This window comes from Durio zibethinus, chromosome 27 (genome assembly GCF_047325235.1).
Source record: "Durio zibethinus cultivar Kanyao isolate XHJ-2024 chromosome 27, ASM4732523v1, whole genome shotgun sequence".
In the NCBI taxonomy this organism is placed as follows: domain Eukaryota; kingdom Viridiplantae; phylum Streptophyta; class Magnoliopsida; order Malvales; family Malvaceae; genus Durio; species Durio zibethinus.
Genome location: NC_143188.1, coordinates 1,142,014 through 1,161,302, shown reverse-complemented (window position 1 = coordinate 1,161,302; position 19,289 = coordinate 1,142,014). Strand labels below are relative to the sequence as shown.

The following is a 19,289-nucleotide window of genomic DNA, read 5'->3' as shown; positions in this document are numbered from 1 at the left end:
AACCATTAAGAAACTTCTTCAATTTGCATACCTTTCTGTCATTATTTCCTTTTTCAAAGCCAAAATAAAAATTTATATAAATTTCTTCATCTGACTCACCATTAAAAAAGGCATTCTTGACATCCATTTAGTGTAATGGCTGGTCAAGATTAGCAGTTAGTGAAAGCAATACCTTTATAGTATTCAATTTAGCAACTGAAGCAAAGAATTTAATGTAGTTTACTCCAAAAGTTTGAGTAAATCTCTTCATAACTAAGTGGGCATTGTGTCTCTCTATTTCACTATCTGAATTGTAGTTAATAGTAAACCTTTATTTATATCCAACAGGTGTTCTTTCTATAGGTATCTCCACAATATCTCAAGTCTCATTCTTTTTCAATGTTCTTATCTCTTTAAGTACAATAACTTTCCATTCTGAAATTTTTAGAGCTTCATGAATATTTTATGAAATTTTAGTTCCTTCAATCTTTTTTATCATGGCATGAAATGCAGTAAACAAACAGTTGTAGGATAGATAATTGGATAACAGGTGTTGAGTGCGTAATCTTACACCTTTTTAGAGTATTACAGATATGTCTAAATTGTCAGGTGGAATATTCACTAGTGAAGGTGCGATAGGCATAACCTTTTCTAATTTAGAATCTTGCATATCAATATTCACTAGTGATGGTGTTGTAGGCTCAGCATTTTCTGATTCAAAATTTACTTATGGATCGAATTCTTGACAATGCTGCTGAGACACAAAAGTTTGTACTTTCTAAGGTTATGTTTTACATCGTGAATAAATATGAAGCTCTATTTTTTATTGAGGATTAAGCATAAATGAATCTGTTCCTATTTCTAACTAAGCTTTTGTTGGTGACATAATAGGAATAACAAATGTTAAAGAAAGTGGAATGAAAAAATCCTAAAGCCTATCTTAACCTAGTATCTCCCCTTAAAGAGTTGGTTTTAGGTAAAAAGGTTGATTTTCAAAGAATGTGACATCTAATGAGACAAATATTCATTTTATGGATAGACAATAACACTTATACCTTTTTTAAGTAAGAGAGTACGCTATAAAGATACATTTTATGGCTTAGGTTCTAGTTTTCGATGAGATGAACTTTTATTGTGAACAAAAGATGTGCAACAAAAGACTTTTGGGGGTAAAGAAGTAAACAATCTAGTTTGTGGATATAATTTAAATAATATGTTCAATGGTGTTTTGAAATGGAGAACTCTACTAGAAAGTCTATTGATCAAGTATGAGGCTGTTACAATAGCATCCTAAAAAAAAACTTAAAAACATTATTGTTAAACATGATAGCACAAGCAACTTCTAGTAATGATTTTTATGCTCTACAACCCCATTTTTTTATGAGCTGTTAACACAAGAACTTTGGTTAAAATTTTTATGTTCTTTTAGATAATCACTAAGAATTGAATTAAAGTATTCCATCTCATTGTTTGTACGAAAAATTTGGATTTGGACTTGAAATTATGTTTGAATCATTTTGTGAAATAGTTGAAAAATTGCCTTAGCATCAGACTTGTCTTTTAATAAGTAAACCCAACAAGCTCGTGTGTGATCTATAAAAGTCATAAACTACCTAATTTCAGTTATGTTGTTTTCCCATAAAGGTCTCAAAATATCACTATGAACTAAAGAAAAATGTTTAGAAAATCTATATGGATGACAAAGATAAGGAACATGAGTGTGTTTAGCAAGTTGATAAGTTTCACAATGAAAGGAATAGATATCTTTACTCTTAAAAAGAGAAGAAAAAAGAGTTTTTAGATATAAAAAACTAGGATGTCTTAATTTATTGTGCCATAAAATAATTTTACTAGAAATAGAAACAAATTTACTACTTAGAGCGAAAACTTATTTATTCACTTGTTGAAAGTTTTCAATGTAGTACAAGCCTTCATGCTTCTTAGCATTGCCAATTATCCTCCTCGAAAGTAAATCCTAAAACTCACAATATAAATGATAGAACTTAGCTACACAATTTAAGTTTTTTGTCAATTTACTAATAGACACTAAATTACATGTTAAATTAGAAACATGTAAAACTAAAAATAGTATCATATTAGAAACTTTAATGTTTCCTTTTCCAACAATCGAAAATAATGATCCATCAACAATAAAAAATAATGATCCATCAACAATACGAATCTTAAGATGTCTAAAAGATGGATTATATATTGAAAACAATTCATGACATCCAATCATATGATTGGATACCTTAGAATCTATAATCCAAGACTTATTAGAATTTGACCCAAAGCAAAGAGATAGTACCTTTTTTGTGCAATTATGTACTTTAAAATAAGTGCAGTAATTGGTTCAGAAATCACCTCTGATCTACTCTCTTGAGAGACACTAGTTATGATTATTTTGGCCATTAGAAAAGAAAATTAAGAGCAAACCTTGCTTGATACCATAAAAATAAAGATAAAAAACAATATTCTCTAAGTATTATTTTATTAAAAAGAATCTCTAAATATATAGAGGAATTAGTATATACGAAAAAATCTATAAAATAAGGACACAACATCCAAACATATAAACAAATAAAAAATAAAAAATATAAATCCCAACAAATCAAAAAATTGTAACTGATTTGATACATAATTTTGTCAACACTACTAAAAAAAAAAAGAAGTATTATACAGCTCAATAACATTACAGAACACATTGAACTTCCACTGTAGTTTGCCATTGCCGCTATCTTCACTTCCATAGGTTTCAATGAGACATGTTTAGCAAATTCAATAATGAAAATAAACAGTACAAATTTATGAGGAAGACACTCAATCCAATCAAACAATTATGATTCCACAAAAAGAACGAACCTTTACTGCATGCTTAAAAAAAAAAAAAAGCATAGCCAAATAATAACAAGTAATGCATTTTCACCAAAGCACCTAGACCATGTACGTAACTTTCAAAAACAGGCTGAACAGCAATAAGCATTAAAACCTACAAAACTTTTAAAATAAAACAAAAGAAATCCACCTCATCATTGGCCTTTGAAACTGTCATTTTGAAATTATAAACAGACCAGACAGATAGGTTTCTAGGAACAAAAGGAGGAAAGTGTTTTTGGAGCTTTGTCGACAAAGGGCAGACATTGAAACAAGAGTACAAAACAAAAACTCATCATTGTAAGCTTTATTTTAACCAAGCTTACGCTACAACCCAACATTTGTTCGGACCAAAACCAAACCAAGCAGAAGCCTTATCTGGCTATCTTCTGAGCCCAATCAAATGCCCATTCAGGGAAAACGTTGCCAAGTACCAACAGCCAAACTAAAGTCGCCAATTGCGATCCAACCTTGTTAATCTATACTTAATTAGATGTGATCATTTTTCATTATCATTTAAAGGGTTGGATACTTTCTTCATTCCAGTCTTGTCCTGTAAAGGTAAAGAAACTGCAAGATCTGAAATATGTTCACAACTTGCATGTAGCATTGTCCCTTATGTAAGGAAGATACGGCAATCCAATTATCCAATGATGGTTTTTTAACTCAAATAATTGGAGAAATGTGGTTTGATTACTAGTGCTGTATGATGGTTTTCATTTGCCTGGCTGGCTTCGCCAAGACATTCAGCTATTAAGAGAAGATGAGGTTAGATAGTATTCTAACCCCATGGAATCATCCAAGGAATGTACTTGGTTTTTTTCCCCTTCACAAAGAGCAAAGTTGCGGCGGTGGCACCGTCCAATTATGGATGTTGACTTGGAGATGAAGCCAATAATGCCACCCGATGCTGTGTCATAAAGCCCATTCCCAAAGCCTTTTCCATTTGATTTAGTAAGATGCCAGCACACCATTGTCCTACAAAAACGGGACAGAGAGAGAAAGTGGTGGGGTTTTGTTTCATCTTGGAAAACCTAAAAGGCCAAAAATCAGGTGCGATTATTTTAGTGTCCTATGTAAAAGCAACAGTGGTGTTGCTTCCTCCATTTTTATGCTCACCTGATCTTGAATTCGATTTGCAAATTCCAGTAAATAAATTACCCAAGAAAAGAAGTATGAATCCTTTCAATTTAACTCAAAAATAAAAAGAAAATATTAGACAAATTAGCTGCAAAATGTTGTTAAAAAAGACGTACTTATCAATTCAATTAAGCTGTTGCACTCGTAGGAATACCCAGTGAAAAACTACAATTGGACATTGGACATTGGATGCCAGTTGATTCGTAAAATCCAGTAGGAAAAACAGAACAGAACTAGAGACAAATATATTCGTAAAATCCAGGGAACATGTAAATCATGGCAATCACTTCCAATTTCAAACAACCATAGAGGAAAATGTTGTAGTGACAATCCAATCGATTGCAGTTCAAGGATCTTTTATTTAAAGTGAGAAGATCTGCAGTTCCCACTTGGTTTTTCTTTTGGCATTAGAGAGTGCAAAACAGAACAGAACTAGAGACAATATAGGCAACCTGTTGGATTTGAATAACAAAATTTGGAGGCATTCAATGGCAAAAATCTTTAGAATTTGATAGCATTTGGTTTTGGTCAGTGAAATCTGGCTAAAGACAAGCAAAGTGGCAGGCAGGAGAGCAGCTGTTTTGCAAGCCTGCCAAAGTGTACTATAAAACCAGGAGATGTGGATCTAATTCCAAGTTTCCAACCCTCTCTCTGCTTTCGTTAACCAGTAGTTCCAAGTTTCAGTTCAATTAATTTTGATTGAAAATTTTTTAACAATGAAAGAAAGAAGCCTGGAAGATGTTTCATCACCACGTGCTGAATAATCCTTTCGTATGTTATTATTGTTTTCTCATAAATAAATGGATTAAACAGGACAAGAGAAAGCAACCCATCTCTGTCTGATCACCCAATTTTGCACCGATTCAGATTCTCGTGTCCATTCACTCCAGGCCATTGTTTTTGGCACGTTAACCACAGAATCTTGCCGTTCAACCTCTGCATAAAATGATATTAAATTAACACGTATTGAAATCGACAGCCGGATCAAATATGTACGTCTGAACAATTTTGTAGATCACAAATGATTCTCTCTAGGGTTAACAATTCATTCCGTACTCATAGAATTTTGACGTATTCAATTTATAAGGTTGGTTTTTTTTTAATTGAATTTTGAATCAGGTTTTTTTTTTTTAAATCGAGGTTGGATTAAGCCCAATTTTATGCCAATTTGTCTCAACCCGTTTCTATAATACATTATTTTTTATTATTTATTTAATTTTATATTTATATTTAAAATAATAATAAATATTATTATATATAAAAATTAAAATTTTATTAATTTTAAATTAATTCAAATATAAAAATAATATTTTAATATTAAATCAAATTAAATATTAAATTTATAAAATTAGATCAAAATCAAGATAAATAAAAATTTATTTTAATCCGATCATCTTAAAAAAATAGTGTCACAAAGGAGAACTAAATGGTAATAATCACTCCAACCCAAGGTCAACCTGATTGATTGATGAGTTTCACTCTTTCATAGTAAAAATTTCTTACTATAATTTATCACAATTACTTCAAATTTCACAAACCCTTTGCGTCATTAATTTGGAAATAGTGAATAAATCTCTTTCTATGAACTATTATGCTTGAAAATCAAACCAAAAAGCAAAAAAAAAAAAAAAAAGAGTGAGATTTAAAATGATGCAATATGAGTATATATACTTTAAACAAACACATTCATAGGCTAAAAATAAGAAAAAAATAAAGACATAGTATTGGCAATTTAATCTAATTCTATCAAATTTTGATCTAATTTAATTTTATAAATTTTTTTTTAAGTTAAGATCGAAGTTTAGGTAAATTCGTATCGATTCGATTTAGTATATATATAATATTTTTTATTATTTATTTAATTTAATTTATATTTATTTAATTTTATATTTATATTTAAAAATAATATTTTATTAATTTTAAATCAAATCAAATTTAATATAATTTTTTCCATATATAAATCAAATTAAATTTAAATATAAAAATAATATTTTAATATAAATTAAATCAAATTTAAATATTAAATATATAAAATCGAATTAAATTTAAACTATAAAAATTCAACCCGACCGGTTAATATCTCTATACACAAACCTACTTTGTTTTTTTTTTTTTTTTCATTTATAATATTATAAATAAATAAATATAATCTCAAAAGACTCCAAAAGAAATGGGCTATGAGGTGAAAGGGACGTGTTACGAAGGGGCGCACGTACGCTGCAAAACGTAGGCCCGCCATCTCTCCGCGTTGGTATCCGGCATAGTTGGTGAAGGGACCCACACTTTGGCCACAAGGGACAGCACCACTTGTCCATGACTGATTTGAAAAGCTCATCCAACACGTCACGTTTGTTGCATTTATGCTGACGTGGACACCTCCAAAGTGGGTCTGTGGTTCCCTTCTTTTCCCTGAAGGTGGGTCCCCTTAACTCTTGTTTCAGTCTTCTTACGTTGTCTCTTAGCTGGACCTTTGTTACTTTAAAGTTTAAACAATTTGTCATCTGATCATTGATGTATATTCAATTGTATAGTGTTTAGTAGGGTTTTTTTTTTTTTTTCACTCACATAAAAAAATTATTTATTAAATTTTTAAAAATCACGAATTTAAAAAAATTTAAACATGTTACTCCCAATGAATTAAGTAAATAAAAATTAAAATTTTGAAAATAAATTAAAATTTTTAAAAAAATAATAAACGTATTTCTAGACGAATTTAAGTTTGATTCATGCTTAAAAAACATGAAGTTCAAATTTAATTTGTTTAAATCAATTCATTTATTTTTTAATATTTAAAAAATTTAATTCTAATATTTTAAAACATATTATAAAATTAAATAATTTTTAATAAATACGATTTAAAACTGAACTTAAATTTAAAAAATAAAATCTTATTTCGTGTTGGATAAATGCATGAAAAGATCTAATTTCAATTATTTTTATGTTTTTTAGATGTGACAATTCGATAATAATTTTTTTTTTCGTAAATTTTTTATTAAATTGTAAATATAGTTTAAATCAACATAATATAAGATTATTATAATAATAACAATAATGCATGAAAATTTTCTCAAGAAAATGTGAGAAGGTTTGCTTGGCCATGGAGTGCCACTCATCATTCGAAGAGGCACAAAGAATAGAAAGGAAAGATGGGGAAAGTTGAGGAAAAGCTGCTTGCACTTTTCTCCAACTTGCACCAACTTGCATGAAAGCACTTGCTCTTAGCTTAAAAGAAAAATACGAATAATTATTAAATAATATTATAAATATAATTTTTAATATAAAATTTAATAAAATAATATATATTGGTTTTTTTTTTAATATATAATTTGAAGAGCAAATCCAATATAACGTGTTGATGTTACAACCGATTTATGTTGATAAAGATAGTTCCAAGCTTGTTATTTGTTGATGTACATGATCAATCGGAAAAATAATTATGTTAAAATTTATTATTTAAGTATGCATTATATATATTTTTTAAAATTAATATAATATTAAACTATAATTAATTAATTATATTATAATAATTATAAAACGATATATTCGATTTAAATATATTGATTATAAAATAATGTTAAATGTTTTGCCAGTGGTCCCACCTTTACTCAATCCGTTGACTTTTTAACGTTTAAGTTGAATAAATCTTTGTAATTAACAAGTTTGATTAATTAAACTGCTAATAAAAAATTAATTACCTTAGCAAAAGACAAAAAAATATCTCTTTTACAATCATAGGCAGCAAAAACAATATAAGCCAAAGAGACCTTATCTATGCGACGGATGTAAACGGACACGTGTCAAAAAGAGGGAAGAGGTGAAAAATGAATAAATAATAATAAAAGCCTGTTCGAGGAAGAATAGAACTTGACAGAGGAAAAATAGACGAAGGGTTGGCATCAGAGTCAGGTGAAGCGAACTTCTAAAAAGTAGAGCTTATAACAGTAAAAGAAAAAAAAATGTTACAATAAATTATTAAAAAACAAATTTAAAGATCTTCGATTAGATTTCGTTTTTCGGATCCCTTTAACGGGATTTTTTTTGTAAATAAATAAAATAAAAAATTGAAGAAAAAAAACTTTTTTTAGTATTTATATATATGAATTATTAATTTTTTTTTTTTGCTTTAACATAAAAATAGATTTAATAGGTTTAAATATTAAACTTAATTGTTATGAGAAAAAATTTATTTATTGACGAAAAATAAGATAGTAAACTATAAATTTAAAGAGTGTTTTGTTTTAGGTCAACTTTTAGAAATAATTTGTAAAATGCTAGGTTTTAAAGTTATTTGACAAATGAAGTTACCAAAAGTGTAAAGAACTTGTCAAAGTTAGATTTTGGATGAAGTTTTTAGATGAAAATTTTTATTATAAATAATTTAATAAAAATTTTAATAATGTGGTAAAAAATAATTTGATTATAATTTTAATAAAAAATTAACTACAAATTAATTATTGAATAATAAGTAAAAAATTTAAAAAATATTTTTTATAATTTAAATTTGATTAGTATTTATTCAACGATAAAAAAATTATTAAAATTTTATCTAAAATATATTAAAAGTTTTTTAAATTATGTATATTTGATATTTTTAATAAGATCTTTTAGTATATGGATTTGAATTTTTATTTTTAATTTTTATTTAAACTTCTTCTAAGTTTTTTTTACTATTCTTTGCTTGGAGCATTTCTTAATTTTCATCTGTACACATTTAAAATTTGAAACTAAAAATTAAATGATAGATAGAATTTAATTTCTAAAATTAACAACGGCATTACATCATTAAAAAATTACAGAAATTAAATTGGATTTAACATAAATTTAAGACTTTAGAAAGTATTTGGATGAGAATTGACTTAGTAAGAAGAAAAAAACAAGTTTGATTTAAAGATGTTAATAGATAGAGTATGAGATAGATAAAATATTTTTTTATTCTTGTTTTAGATTTTTATATTATATCAATCATCATACTAATACTCAATATTTTTAAATTTATTTTTATTTTTATCCTTATAGATATTTAATAAGTATAAGTAATTTTCGTACTCGTAACATTTAAAAAAAATTAAACAAACTATTTTTTAGTTCTTTTTATTTTACCTTGTGTTATTTATATAATATTTTACAAATATATATTAATATATTTTTTAAATAAAACATATTAATTCCAATAATTTCAAATTAAAATTATTTAATAAAAATTTATTTATTAAATATATACAAATATATATGCAAGATACATATACGAACATGCATACAATATATTTGCTAATTATTTAGTCTTATTTTTTATGATATAAAAATTTAAAATTATACATTTTTATCCCATAATATAATAATTTTCTTTATCTTTATTCGACAAAAATCGAGTTTTTTTATTGAATACGTATATATCTAATTTAAGAGAGAATTTTTTTTACTTTCAGTTAAACAGATAAAGTTAAAAAAAAAAAAATGAACAGTAAAAAATGAGAAGAACGTTCTATTTCTATTTCGAATGATTTGGATTTGTGGAGTTAGTTAACTTCATGTGTGAGCTGGATCCACTCTTCTAAGAGTGGCCCACTTTTGATTAAAAAAACAAAAGAAATTCCATAATTATTTATTAAATAAAATATACATTATAATGCTAAAATTGTAATCCAGAAAACAGAGAAATTCAGCTTGACACAAGCATATGTTGCGCCTGAAGCAATAATCACAACAATACAGAAGCAATAGACAACAATCAATAATCAAATGCGCAGAAAAATAAAGCACACCAAGATTTACGTGGAAAACCCTCCAGTGTAGAGGGAAAAAACCACGGGCCGCCAGAAAAATCTTCACTATCAAATAATAGTTATACAAAGTTCTTCTCTAGCTAAAACTAGAGCTAATCAACAACTAGAGAAACAATTGGAGAAATCTCACCAAATAAGTGACTCAACAAATACACCCTGGATTTGTTTTTAGAGAGCTTCAAACCCGATCTTGACCGTTCAGAATGTAGAACTCTGAATCATAAACCTCCTGACAAGGTTCCAACTCAATCGGACCACAGATTGACTTCCGTTCAACCAACTCTCCCTTCTCCTTTTTCTCTCTCTGCTTTTCCTGGCTTTTCTTCTTTCTCTGCTTGGTTGTCGACACACACATAAAACAACCCCACCTCTTTTTTTATTAAGTAGCTAGGGCTCTGTGTAAAATAAAAGATCAAGGCCCATGGCCTTTACTTGGTCCAAAACCACTTACATGGGACTGGACCCCATTTTCCTAACAATCTCCCCCTCCAGCCCCATTAGGAGGAGATTCATCACCATAGCAGTTTCATTTGGAACTTACCTTGGCCAGGGAACTCATTCCGGCCAAGTTACTACAAAGCTCAAGCTTTTCCCTGGGAAGTATCTTAGTCAACATATCTGCCACATTTTTATCAGTATGGACTTTCTTCAATAGCATCTGCTGTTCTTCAATCACTGAACGTAACCAATGATATCTAACATCAATGTGCTTTGTTCTAGCATGGTACATGGTATTCTTACTCAAATCTAAAGCACTCTGGCTATCACAAAATACCACATACTCTTTCTGATTCAACCCTAATTCAAGAAGAAAACGTTTCATCCAAAGCATTTCTTTACATGCTTCAGTTGCTGCAATATACTCAGCCTCTGTAGTTGACAAAGCAACACACTTCTGCAACTTAGACTGCCAAGATACAGCTCCTCCTGCAAAAGTAAACAAATACCCTGAAGTAGATTTCCTACCATCAAGATCGCCTGCCATGTCAGCATCAGTAAACCCTTCTAGAACTGGTTGTGAAACTCCATAAGTCAAGCACATTTTTGAGGTACCCCTCAAATATCTAAAAATCCATTTCACTGCTTCCCAGTGAACCTTCCCTGGATTAGAAAGAAATCTGCTCACTACACCAACTGCATGAGCAATGTCAGGCCTTGTACAAACCATAAGATACATTAAAGAACCGACTGCAGAAGAATAAGGAATACTAGACATAGCTAGTTGCTCTTCCTTAGACACTGGACAAGATTTCTTACTTAGGTGAAAATGGTTGGCAAGTGAACTGCTAACTGATTTAGCATGTTGCATGTTGAATCTACCAAGCACTCGTTCAACATACTTTTCCTGTGACAACCACAGCTTTCCAGCTCTCCTATCCCGGATAATGTCCATACCAAGAATCTGCTTTGCTGGACCTAAATCTTTCATATCAAAAGACTTAGACAATTGTTCTTTCAACCTGCAAACCATACTAGCATCTTGTCCTACAATCAACATATCATCAACATATAATAATAGGATAATGAAGTTACCATTAGAGAATTGTTTAACATACACACAAGAATCCGCTGCTGTTCTTTTATAGCTATGACTCACCATAAAAGAATCAAACTTCTTGTACCACTGTCGTGGAGCTTGTTTCAAGCCATACAAGCTTTTCTTCAATTTGCAAACTAAGTGCTCTTTCCCTTTCACTTCAAAACCCTCAGGCTAATTCATATAAATGTTCTCCTGCAAATCACCATGCAAAAATGCAGTTTTAACATCAAGTTGCTCAAGTTCAAGATTCAAACTAGCTGTCAATCCCAGTACCACTCGAATAGAACTCATTTTTACAACTGGAGCAAAAATCTCATCAAAATCGATGCCTGGTTTCTGAGAAAAACCTTTTACTACCAATCGAGCTTTGTACCTCACTAGTTTGTCACCATCCTTTTTCAACTTGAACACCCATTTATTCTTTAATGGCCTCTTCCCTGTTGGAAGTTTAACAAGATCATAAGTACCATTCTTTCGCAATGACTCCATCTCTTCTTTCATTGCTTTTAACCAGTGCTCTCTATCCGGAGTAGCCTGTACATCTTGAAAGCTTTCTGGCTCCCCTTCACTGGTAACTAAAATAAAATCTGAACTTGGATACCTGGTAGATGGCCTGCGCTCTCTAGTAGATCTCCTGAGCTGAGACTCTACATCACTTGATGCTGAAGGTAGCTCCCCCTGCTCAACACTCTCAGGTAGAGAGGATTGCTCCCCCTGCTCAAAACTAATAGCATCTGGCTCATCACCAACTATGGCTGGCTCATTCATATCCCCAAGTTCTGTTTCTGGCTCATTTTCACCATCTGTGGCTCTTTCCTGTGAAATCCCTGTCGGTGTTGAAACATCACACTCAACAGTAACTCGTGTAGTCTTCTCATTTTTCTCAAGGTCTGCTATGGTTTCTTTTTCATGAAAGACCACATCTCTGCTTCTGACTGTCTTTCTCTTTACTGGATCCCATACCCTGTAGCCAAATTCCTCATCACCATATCCTACAAACACACACTGTGTAGCTTTACTGTCAAGCTTTGATCTCTGCTCTTTCGGCACATGCATGAATGCTTTACATCCAAAAACTTTCAAGTGAGAGTATGAAGCATCTTTTCCTGTCCACACTCTTTCTGGAATGTCAAAGCCCAAAGGAACTGATGGTGACCTGTTAAGTAAATAACAAGCTGTGTTGACTGCTTCACCCCAGAATGGCTTTGGTAATTTTGCCATCCTCAACATACATCTGACTTTTTCCACAATGGTGCGATTCATTCTTTCAGCTATACCATTATGCTGCGGTGTTCCAGGTTCTGTCCTCTCATGCCTGATCCCATGCTTTGAGCAATACTCTTCAAAGCTTTTAGATGTGTATTCCCCACCATTATCAGTTCGAATACACTTTAAGGGTAACCCTGTCATCCTTTCAACCATGGCATGAAATTTTTGAAAATACTGCAGTACCTGACTTTTATATTTCAACATATACACCCAAGTTTTACGTGAAGCATCATCAATAAAAGTAACAAAATATCTGCTACCACCTAATGACTCAACCTCAATGGGACCACATACATCAGAATAAATTAATTCCAATCTATTTTCTTTTCTCTGAGAACTTTTACGAAAAGAAACTCTATGATGCTTACCAAACAAACAATAATCACATGAATCGAGAGACATACCTTTGGTCAAGGGAATGAGAGAGTGCCTTGCCAAAACCTGTAACCCTTTTTCACTCATGTGTGCCAGCCTCCTGTGCCACAAGTTTGCTGAAGCATCATTTTCAACGATATTTACCTGGTTACCGTTCAATTGCATCCATGTCTTATACATTGTGCAGCATAGTTTTCCCCTTGCAACTACCATAGATCCTTTGAGAAGCTTCCACTGTCCATTCTTTTGTCGGCTTTCATATCCCTCCTTATCAAGGACATTAATAGCAAGCAAGTTCATTCTCATATCTGGAATGTGTCTGACATCCCTCAAAGTTAACATGCAGCCTGTACTAGTTTGTACAACAATATCACCAATCCCAACAATCTGCGACACACTCTTGTTTCCCATCTTGGTACAACCAAAGTCTCCTGCTTTGTAAGTTGTAAACAACTCTTTCTTAGGAACACAATGATATGCCGCTCCTGTGTCAACTATCCACTCAATGCCGGGATCACTAACATGATTGCAATCACCATGTGTACAAATCAAAGTAACTGAATCACTATCTGAATTCACTGCTGCAACATTGCCATCATCTGAACTCTTGCCTTTCTCATCTTTTCGCTCTTGCTTTAAGATTCTACAGTTTCGTTTTATATGACCCGCCTTACCACAATGAAAACACTTCACTTTACCTCTAGACTTGGATCTATGTTTAGACTTACCACGGCCTTTTGAGTCCTGACCTCTGTCGATGTTTCTACCCCTGTTCTCTGTGACTAGAGCTTGATTTCCAGGGTCTACATCTTTTCGCCTCGCTTCTTCATTAAGCATACTGTCCTTTACCATCTCCAATGTCACCTTATAATCAGGAGCTGAATTAAGAACAGTCACAACTAGAGTATTCCAGCTGTCTGGCAATGAACCCAAAAGAAATAATGCCTTCATTTCATCATCCATCTTAAGTTCCATAGTAGTCATCCGATTAAATATATCTTGAAAATCACTCAAGTGCTCTGTAACAGATCGTCCATCCCTGTACTGTAAAGTTGCAATCTTTTTAACAAGCATAACTTTATTCATACCTGTTTTTCTCTCATACAATGCTGCCAATTTTTCCCAAACAATGTGAGCATCTGACTCCTGCGCTACATGATGGAACACGCTGATATCAACCCATTTTCTGATTGTAGCCAGCGTCTTTCTACCTAGCTTCTTCCAGCTTTCATCTTTCATATCTGCTGGTTTAGCCGAATCACCCAATACTGGCTCATACAAATCTTTACAGTATAGATGATCCTCCATCATAGGCTTCCAAATTGAATAATTCGATGCTGTCAATTTTATCATGGAACCTGTATCACCCTCCATGATCTCAAACAGAATTTACTTCTATCCTGGGTTGCTTCTGTATCGATGTCTCAAAATAACCCTCGCTCTGATACCACTTGTTGCGCCTGAAGCAATAATCACAACAATACAGAAGCAATAGACAACAATCAATAATCAAATGCGCAGAAAAATAAAGCACACCAAGATTTACGTGGAAAACCCTCCAGTGTAGAGGGAAAAAACCACGGGCCGCCAGAAAAATCTTCACTATCAAATAATAGTTATACAAAGTTCTTCTCTAGCTAAAACTAGAGCTAATCAACAACTAGAGAAACAATTGGAGAAATCTCACCAAATAAGTGACTCAACAAATATACCCTGGATTTGTTTTTAGAGAGCTTCAAACCCGATCTTGACCGTTCAGAATGTAGAACTCTGAATCATAAACCTCCTGACAAGGTTCCAACTCAATCGGACCACAGATTGACTTCCGTTCAACCAACTCTCCCTTCTCCTTTTTCTCTCTCTGCTTTTCCTGGCTTTTCTTCTTTCTCTGCTTGGTTGTCGACACACACATAAAACAACCCCACCTCTTTTTTTATTAAGTAGCTAGGGCTCTGTGTAAAATAAAAGATCAAGGCCCATGACCTTTACTTGGTCCAAAACCACTTACATGGGACTGGACCCCATTTTCCTAACAGCATATGTCTTCAAATTTCTTTGTGATAATCCCAAATCTCTCTCCTTTCCCTTCAAATTTTAGCTTATCTTAACTTGGGTTCTTTGAATTTTCAACTGGGATATAAGTATGAATCTTTTTTTATGCCTAGTTCAAGTTTAAGCATGTGAAGCCAGCATCTTTATGTAAGATTTTCTATATATTTTTTTTCTTTTTCCTGGTTTTGGACCAGTGTTTTGAGAGATGAACTCAAGCAGTGGAAAAGGATCCATGTCAACTGCCAGCTCAAGTGCTGCTTGGAAAGCAGGAGATGCAGTTCCTGAACAGTTTCCTGCTGGTTTGCGTGTTCTTGTTGTTGATGATGATCAAACATGTCTTATGATCTTGGAAAAGATGCTGAGAACCTGCCTTTATGAAGGTCCTATACATAATTTTCTTGCTTTATGGTCATATTTCTCTCTTGGGTTCTCTTTAGTTCTTCGTTTTGAGTTCTATTTTGCCTTTTCAAGACATGATTCTTGTGCTTGTTTTGAGTTTATTAAGGCATCTAAACTATGAATTGTCATGGTCATTTCGTGGGTTTTTTTTTTCTTGCTTGTGTTTATTTTGTTTGTGGGTACTGAGTGGAAAAACAAAAAGAAATGAACTTTGTTTGTTAGATTTGGGAACAGTATGGCATTTTGTAATGCTGTGAGCTATAATTTTATTCCAGCATGGGTTGTGTAAGGTTTTGTAACTTAGTTTTGAGATATCTTATTCTCAACAAATTGCTTGAAGCTTTTCATTAGCTTTAAAGGTCTGATTTGTTTTGATTTGTGCATATGGAAAATAGGGAGTTCCTTTTTTCTTGCGGATGAGTTTTGTTTGGACCTAAGAGGTTGATATTCTTGTAATTTGATGGATGATTGGTTGATTTTTGGTGTTTCTTTTTCCAGTTACCAAATGCAATCGAGCAGAGATTGCTTTGTCTATGCTACGAGAGAACAAAAACGGGTTCGATATCGTTATCAGTGATGTCCACATGCCGGACATGGATGGATTCAAACTTCTTGAGCATATTGGTTTGGAGATGGACCTCCCTGTTATCAGTAAGCACTCTATCATAAATGTTTGACATGGTGGGTTTGGAATACTTTTTCGCATTATATTCGACTCGGATTTCTGCAGTGATGTCAGCAGATGATGGAAAGCATGTTGTTATGAAGGGTGTTACACATGGTGCCTGTGATTACCTAATCAAACCAGTTCGTATGGAGGCGCTGAAGAACATATGGCAGCATGTGGTTCGGAAGTGGAAGGACGAATGGAAGGACTTTGAGCAATCAGGAAGTGTAGAAGAAGGAGATCGGCAGCAAAAACAATCTGAAGACGCAGATTACTCATCCTCAGCTAATGAAGGGAATTGGAAAAGCTCAAAAAAGAGGAAGGATGATGAAGATGAAGCTGAGGAGAGGGATGATACATCCACACTAAAGAAGCCGAGGGTTGTCTGGTCCGTTGAGCTCCATCAACAGTTTGTTGCAGCTGTTAATCAACTAGGCATTGACAGTATGTCTTTTTCATTGTAGTAACATATAATTACTAGCAATGCCAAAAGACATTAAAACCTCCTGATGATAGTGCTTTTTATTTTCTGAATACTGGTCAAGCGGCCCTGTAATTTGGAGAAGGGAAATAAGCATAGGCAGAAGTGTTGTTAGTTGTTCAATTTTTTTTTATTGGAGGTTTCCGGCAAATAACTCAAGGATCTTAGTCAAAGTGTGTTCCATTGGTTAGCATGTCTTGATTCTAAGCAGCATCTTCAATTATTGATGTTTTCTGTTGTTAGTTGATTGCTGTTTGTATAACCTCATGTTTTTTGCTAGAATTATGTTACAATTGCCAAAATAATTAAATATTAAGTGTTTGTTTAATGTTGAAGTATGTTTTAAATTTAACTTCAACCAAAACAATTTGCCTGTTGATTTTTGGTGTTTCTCAATTTCTCTTCATTCACATTCGGTACCTGCTGCTATCACACCTCTCATGAATTTTCTGTTTGATCTTCTTATGTAGAGGCTGTCCCAAAGAAAATTTTGGAGTTGATGAATGTTCCCGGCCTTACCAGAGAAAATGTTGCCAGCCACCTCCAGGTATGGTTCCATGTTCACTAAATATACGAACTTTCCGCTTGCCTGCGTTTGCATCTAATAAATAATTTTCAGAATTATCTGTGGTCCTTTGATGATAATCACCGTGTTATCATGTGATCAGAAATATCGCTTGTATCTTAAAAGGCTAAGCGGGGTATCACAGCACCAGAGTAATCCGAATAATTCTTTTATCAGTCCTGAAGAAGCAGCTTTTGGACCACTATCTTCTCTCAATGGGCTTGATCTTCAAACTCTTGCTGCCACTGGTCAACTTCCTGCACAAAGTCTTGCGACACTCCAAGCAGCAGGGCTTGGTCGGTCAACTGCTAAATCTAGCATACCTATGCCCCTTGTTGATCAAAGAAACATTTTTAGCTTTGAAAATCCAAAGTTGAGATTTGGAGAAGGGCAGCAACAACATATGAACAATAATAAGCAAATAAATTTATTTCACGGAATTCCAACAACTATGGAGCCAAAGCAGCTTGCCAGCTTGCATCACACTGCACAATCAATAGGAAACATTAATATGCAAGTCACTTCCCATGGTGCGCAAAGTTTCCAAAATAATTCTTTATTGATGCCGATGGCTCAGCCACAGTCAAGAGGGCAGGTACTCAATAATTCCACCGTTGGTCATGCTCCCACGCTTCCCTCATCCATGGGGCAGCCTATATTATCAAATGGAGTTGCTGTCAATGTCTCTCCAAGAAATGGAATTCCAGAAAATATCAGAGCCCCTGGTTATAATCCAGTTTCACAAACCTCTTCAATATTGAATTTCCCCATGAATACTGCTTCAGAACTACCAGGTAATAGTTTCACTCTTGGAAGTACACCCGGGATTTCTGGTCTCACATCCAAAGGGGCTTTTCAGGAAGATGTTAACTCAGAAATGAAAGGATTGGGGGAATTCTTGTCGAGTTATGATACATTTAACGACTTGAATCAACATAAACCCCAAAATTGGGAGATACAGTATGTAGGCATGACATATGATGCCTCCCAGCATTCAAACTCTCTTCAAGACAACCTTGATCTTATGCAGTCAGTTTTAGTTCAACAAGGATTTTCTTCTGGCCAAGTGAATGGACAGAACAGGAGTGCGGCTGTTGTAAGAAAGGCAATGTTCTCAGCAGGAGATAGTACAGAGCATGTGAATGCACAAAATGTTAATCAACATCTCAACTCCCTTGTTGAAAATACAATAAGGGTAAAGTCTGAGAGAGTTGCTGACGCCAGCGCTGCCAATCTATTCCCTAATCACTTTGGACAAGAAGATCTCATGAGTGCTCTTCTGAAACAGGTTAGTTTCTGGTCATCATTATAACCTGTTTAAGCCAGTACTCACTTCCATGAATCAATGGGGATATTCACTGACATTAAAGTTCCATTTTCTGGCAGCAGGAAGGCATTCTACCTGCTGAAAATGAGTTTGATTTTGATGGGTATTCCATGGATGATATTCAAGAGTAGGGGATCTTCTATGCTCCAATTCTCTTCATGATTGCAGTTTCTGATGTACATACTCATCGTAAGACAAATATCTCTTCTGCAATCGGTCAGTGGGACCTCAAGTTTGTTTTTCTTCAAGAAACCATGTTGCTTAGTTCCAATAACTGCATCTTCAATATCATGTTGTACTGGTTTCTTTTGAACATAACAGGATCGGATGAACAGCTAGATAATCGAGATGGAGCTACCATTAGAAGATAGTTGTGAAGGTTGTAAGATACTTCTGCATGATATGCAAAGGCAATCATGCAAAATTTTGATTGTTTTTGGTACCAGAATCTGGCAGGATGAACTAATTTTAGGGTGCTTTTGAAGCTGTCATGTCGAGTTGTGGAAGCATTGACAATAGTAAACTTTCTAACGCTAATAACAGATGAAGTTGCCTTTTTTTCCCTTTTTTATCTTTTTCTTTCTTCAACCTCCCTTCTCCCCTGCCATGAGCGGAGGGGATGATGCTATCCTATCTCCTTTCTGTATTTTTTTTCATTGTTCTTTTGTCAAGAAATTGACTATCATGTACATATACCATTACTCTGGACAGAAGTCTAGGTATTCATTTTCTGGTTATTTTGTTTTCATAGAATCCTCATATCTGTTAATTTTATTTTACATAGGGCATTTGATTTCTCTAGTCACAAGTTATGGCAATGTGTCAACCCAGACTTGGA

General features: G+C 33.1%; 1 protein-coding gene across 5 annotated transcripts; it reads left to right on the top strand.

Annotated features, from left to right (window-relative positions):
- The first annotated feature begins 9,604 nt into the window (after positions 1-9,604).
- Positions 9,605-19,204, top strand: LOC111280226 (two-component response regulator ARR1-like). Of its 5 annotated transcripts, XR_016334848.1 has the most exons (9): positions 9,645-9,666; positions 14,997-15,101; positions 15,207-15,392; positions 15,910-16,062; positions 16,142-16,522; positions 17,030-17,106; positions 17,228-18,412; positions 18,514-18,667; positions 18,773-19,204. XR_016334848.1 is itself a non-coding variant. In XM_089756706.1 (8 exons), exons 3-8 carry the CDS (start codon positions 15,218-15,220, stop codon positions 18,580-18,582), a joined length of 2,043 nt encoding a protein of 680 aa, XP_089612832.1. In that variant the 5' UTR covers positions 9,645-9,666; positions 14,997-15,101; positions 15,207-15,217; the 3' UTR covers positions 18,583-19,204. The 5 variants fall into 5 exon arrangements, 2 of the variants coding, with proteins under 2 accessions (XP_089612833.1, XP_089612832.1); XR_016334847.1 differs by having other exon boundaries at positions 9,605-9,666; positions 14,997-15,392; positions 18,511-18,640; XR_016334846.1 differs by having other exon boundaries at positions 9,605-9,666; positions 14,997-15,392; positions 18,511-18,667.
- The last annotated feature ends 85 nt before the right edge of the window (positions 19,205-19,289 follow it).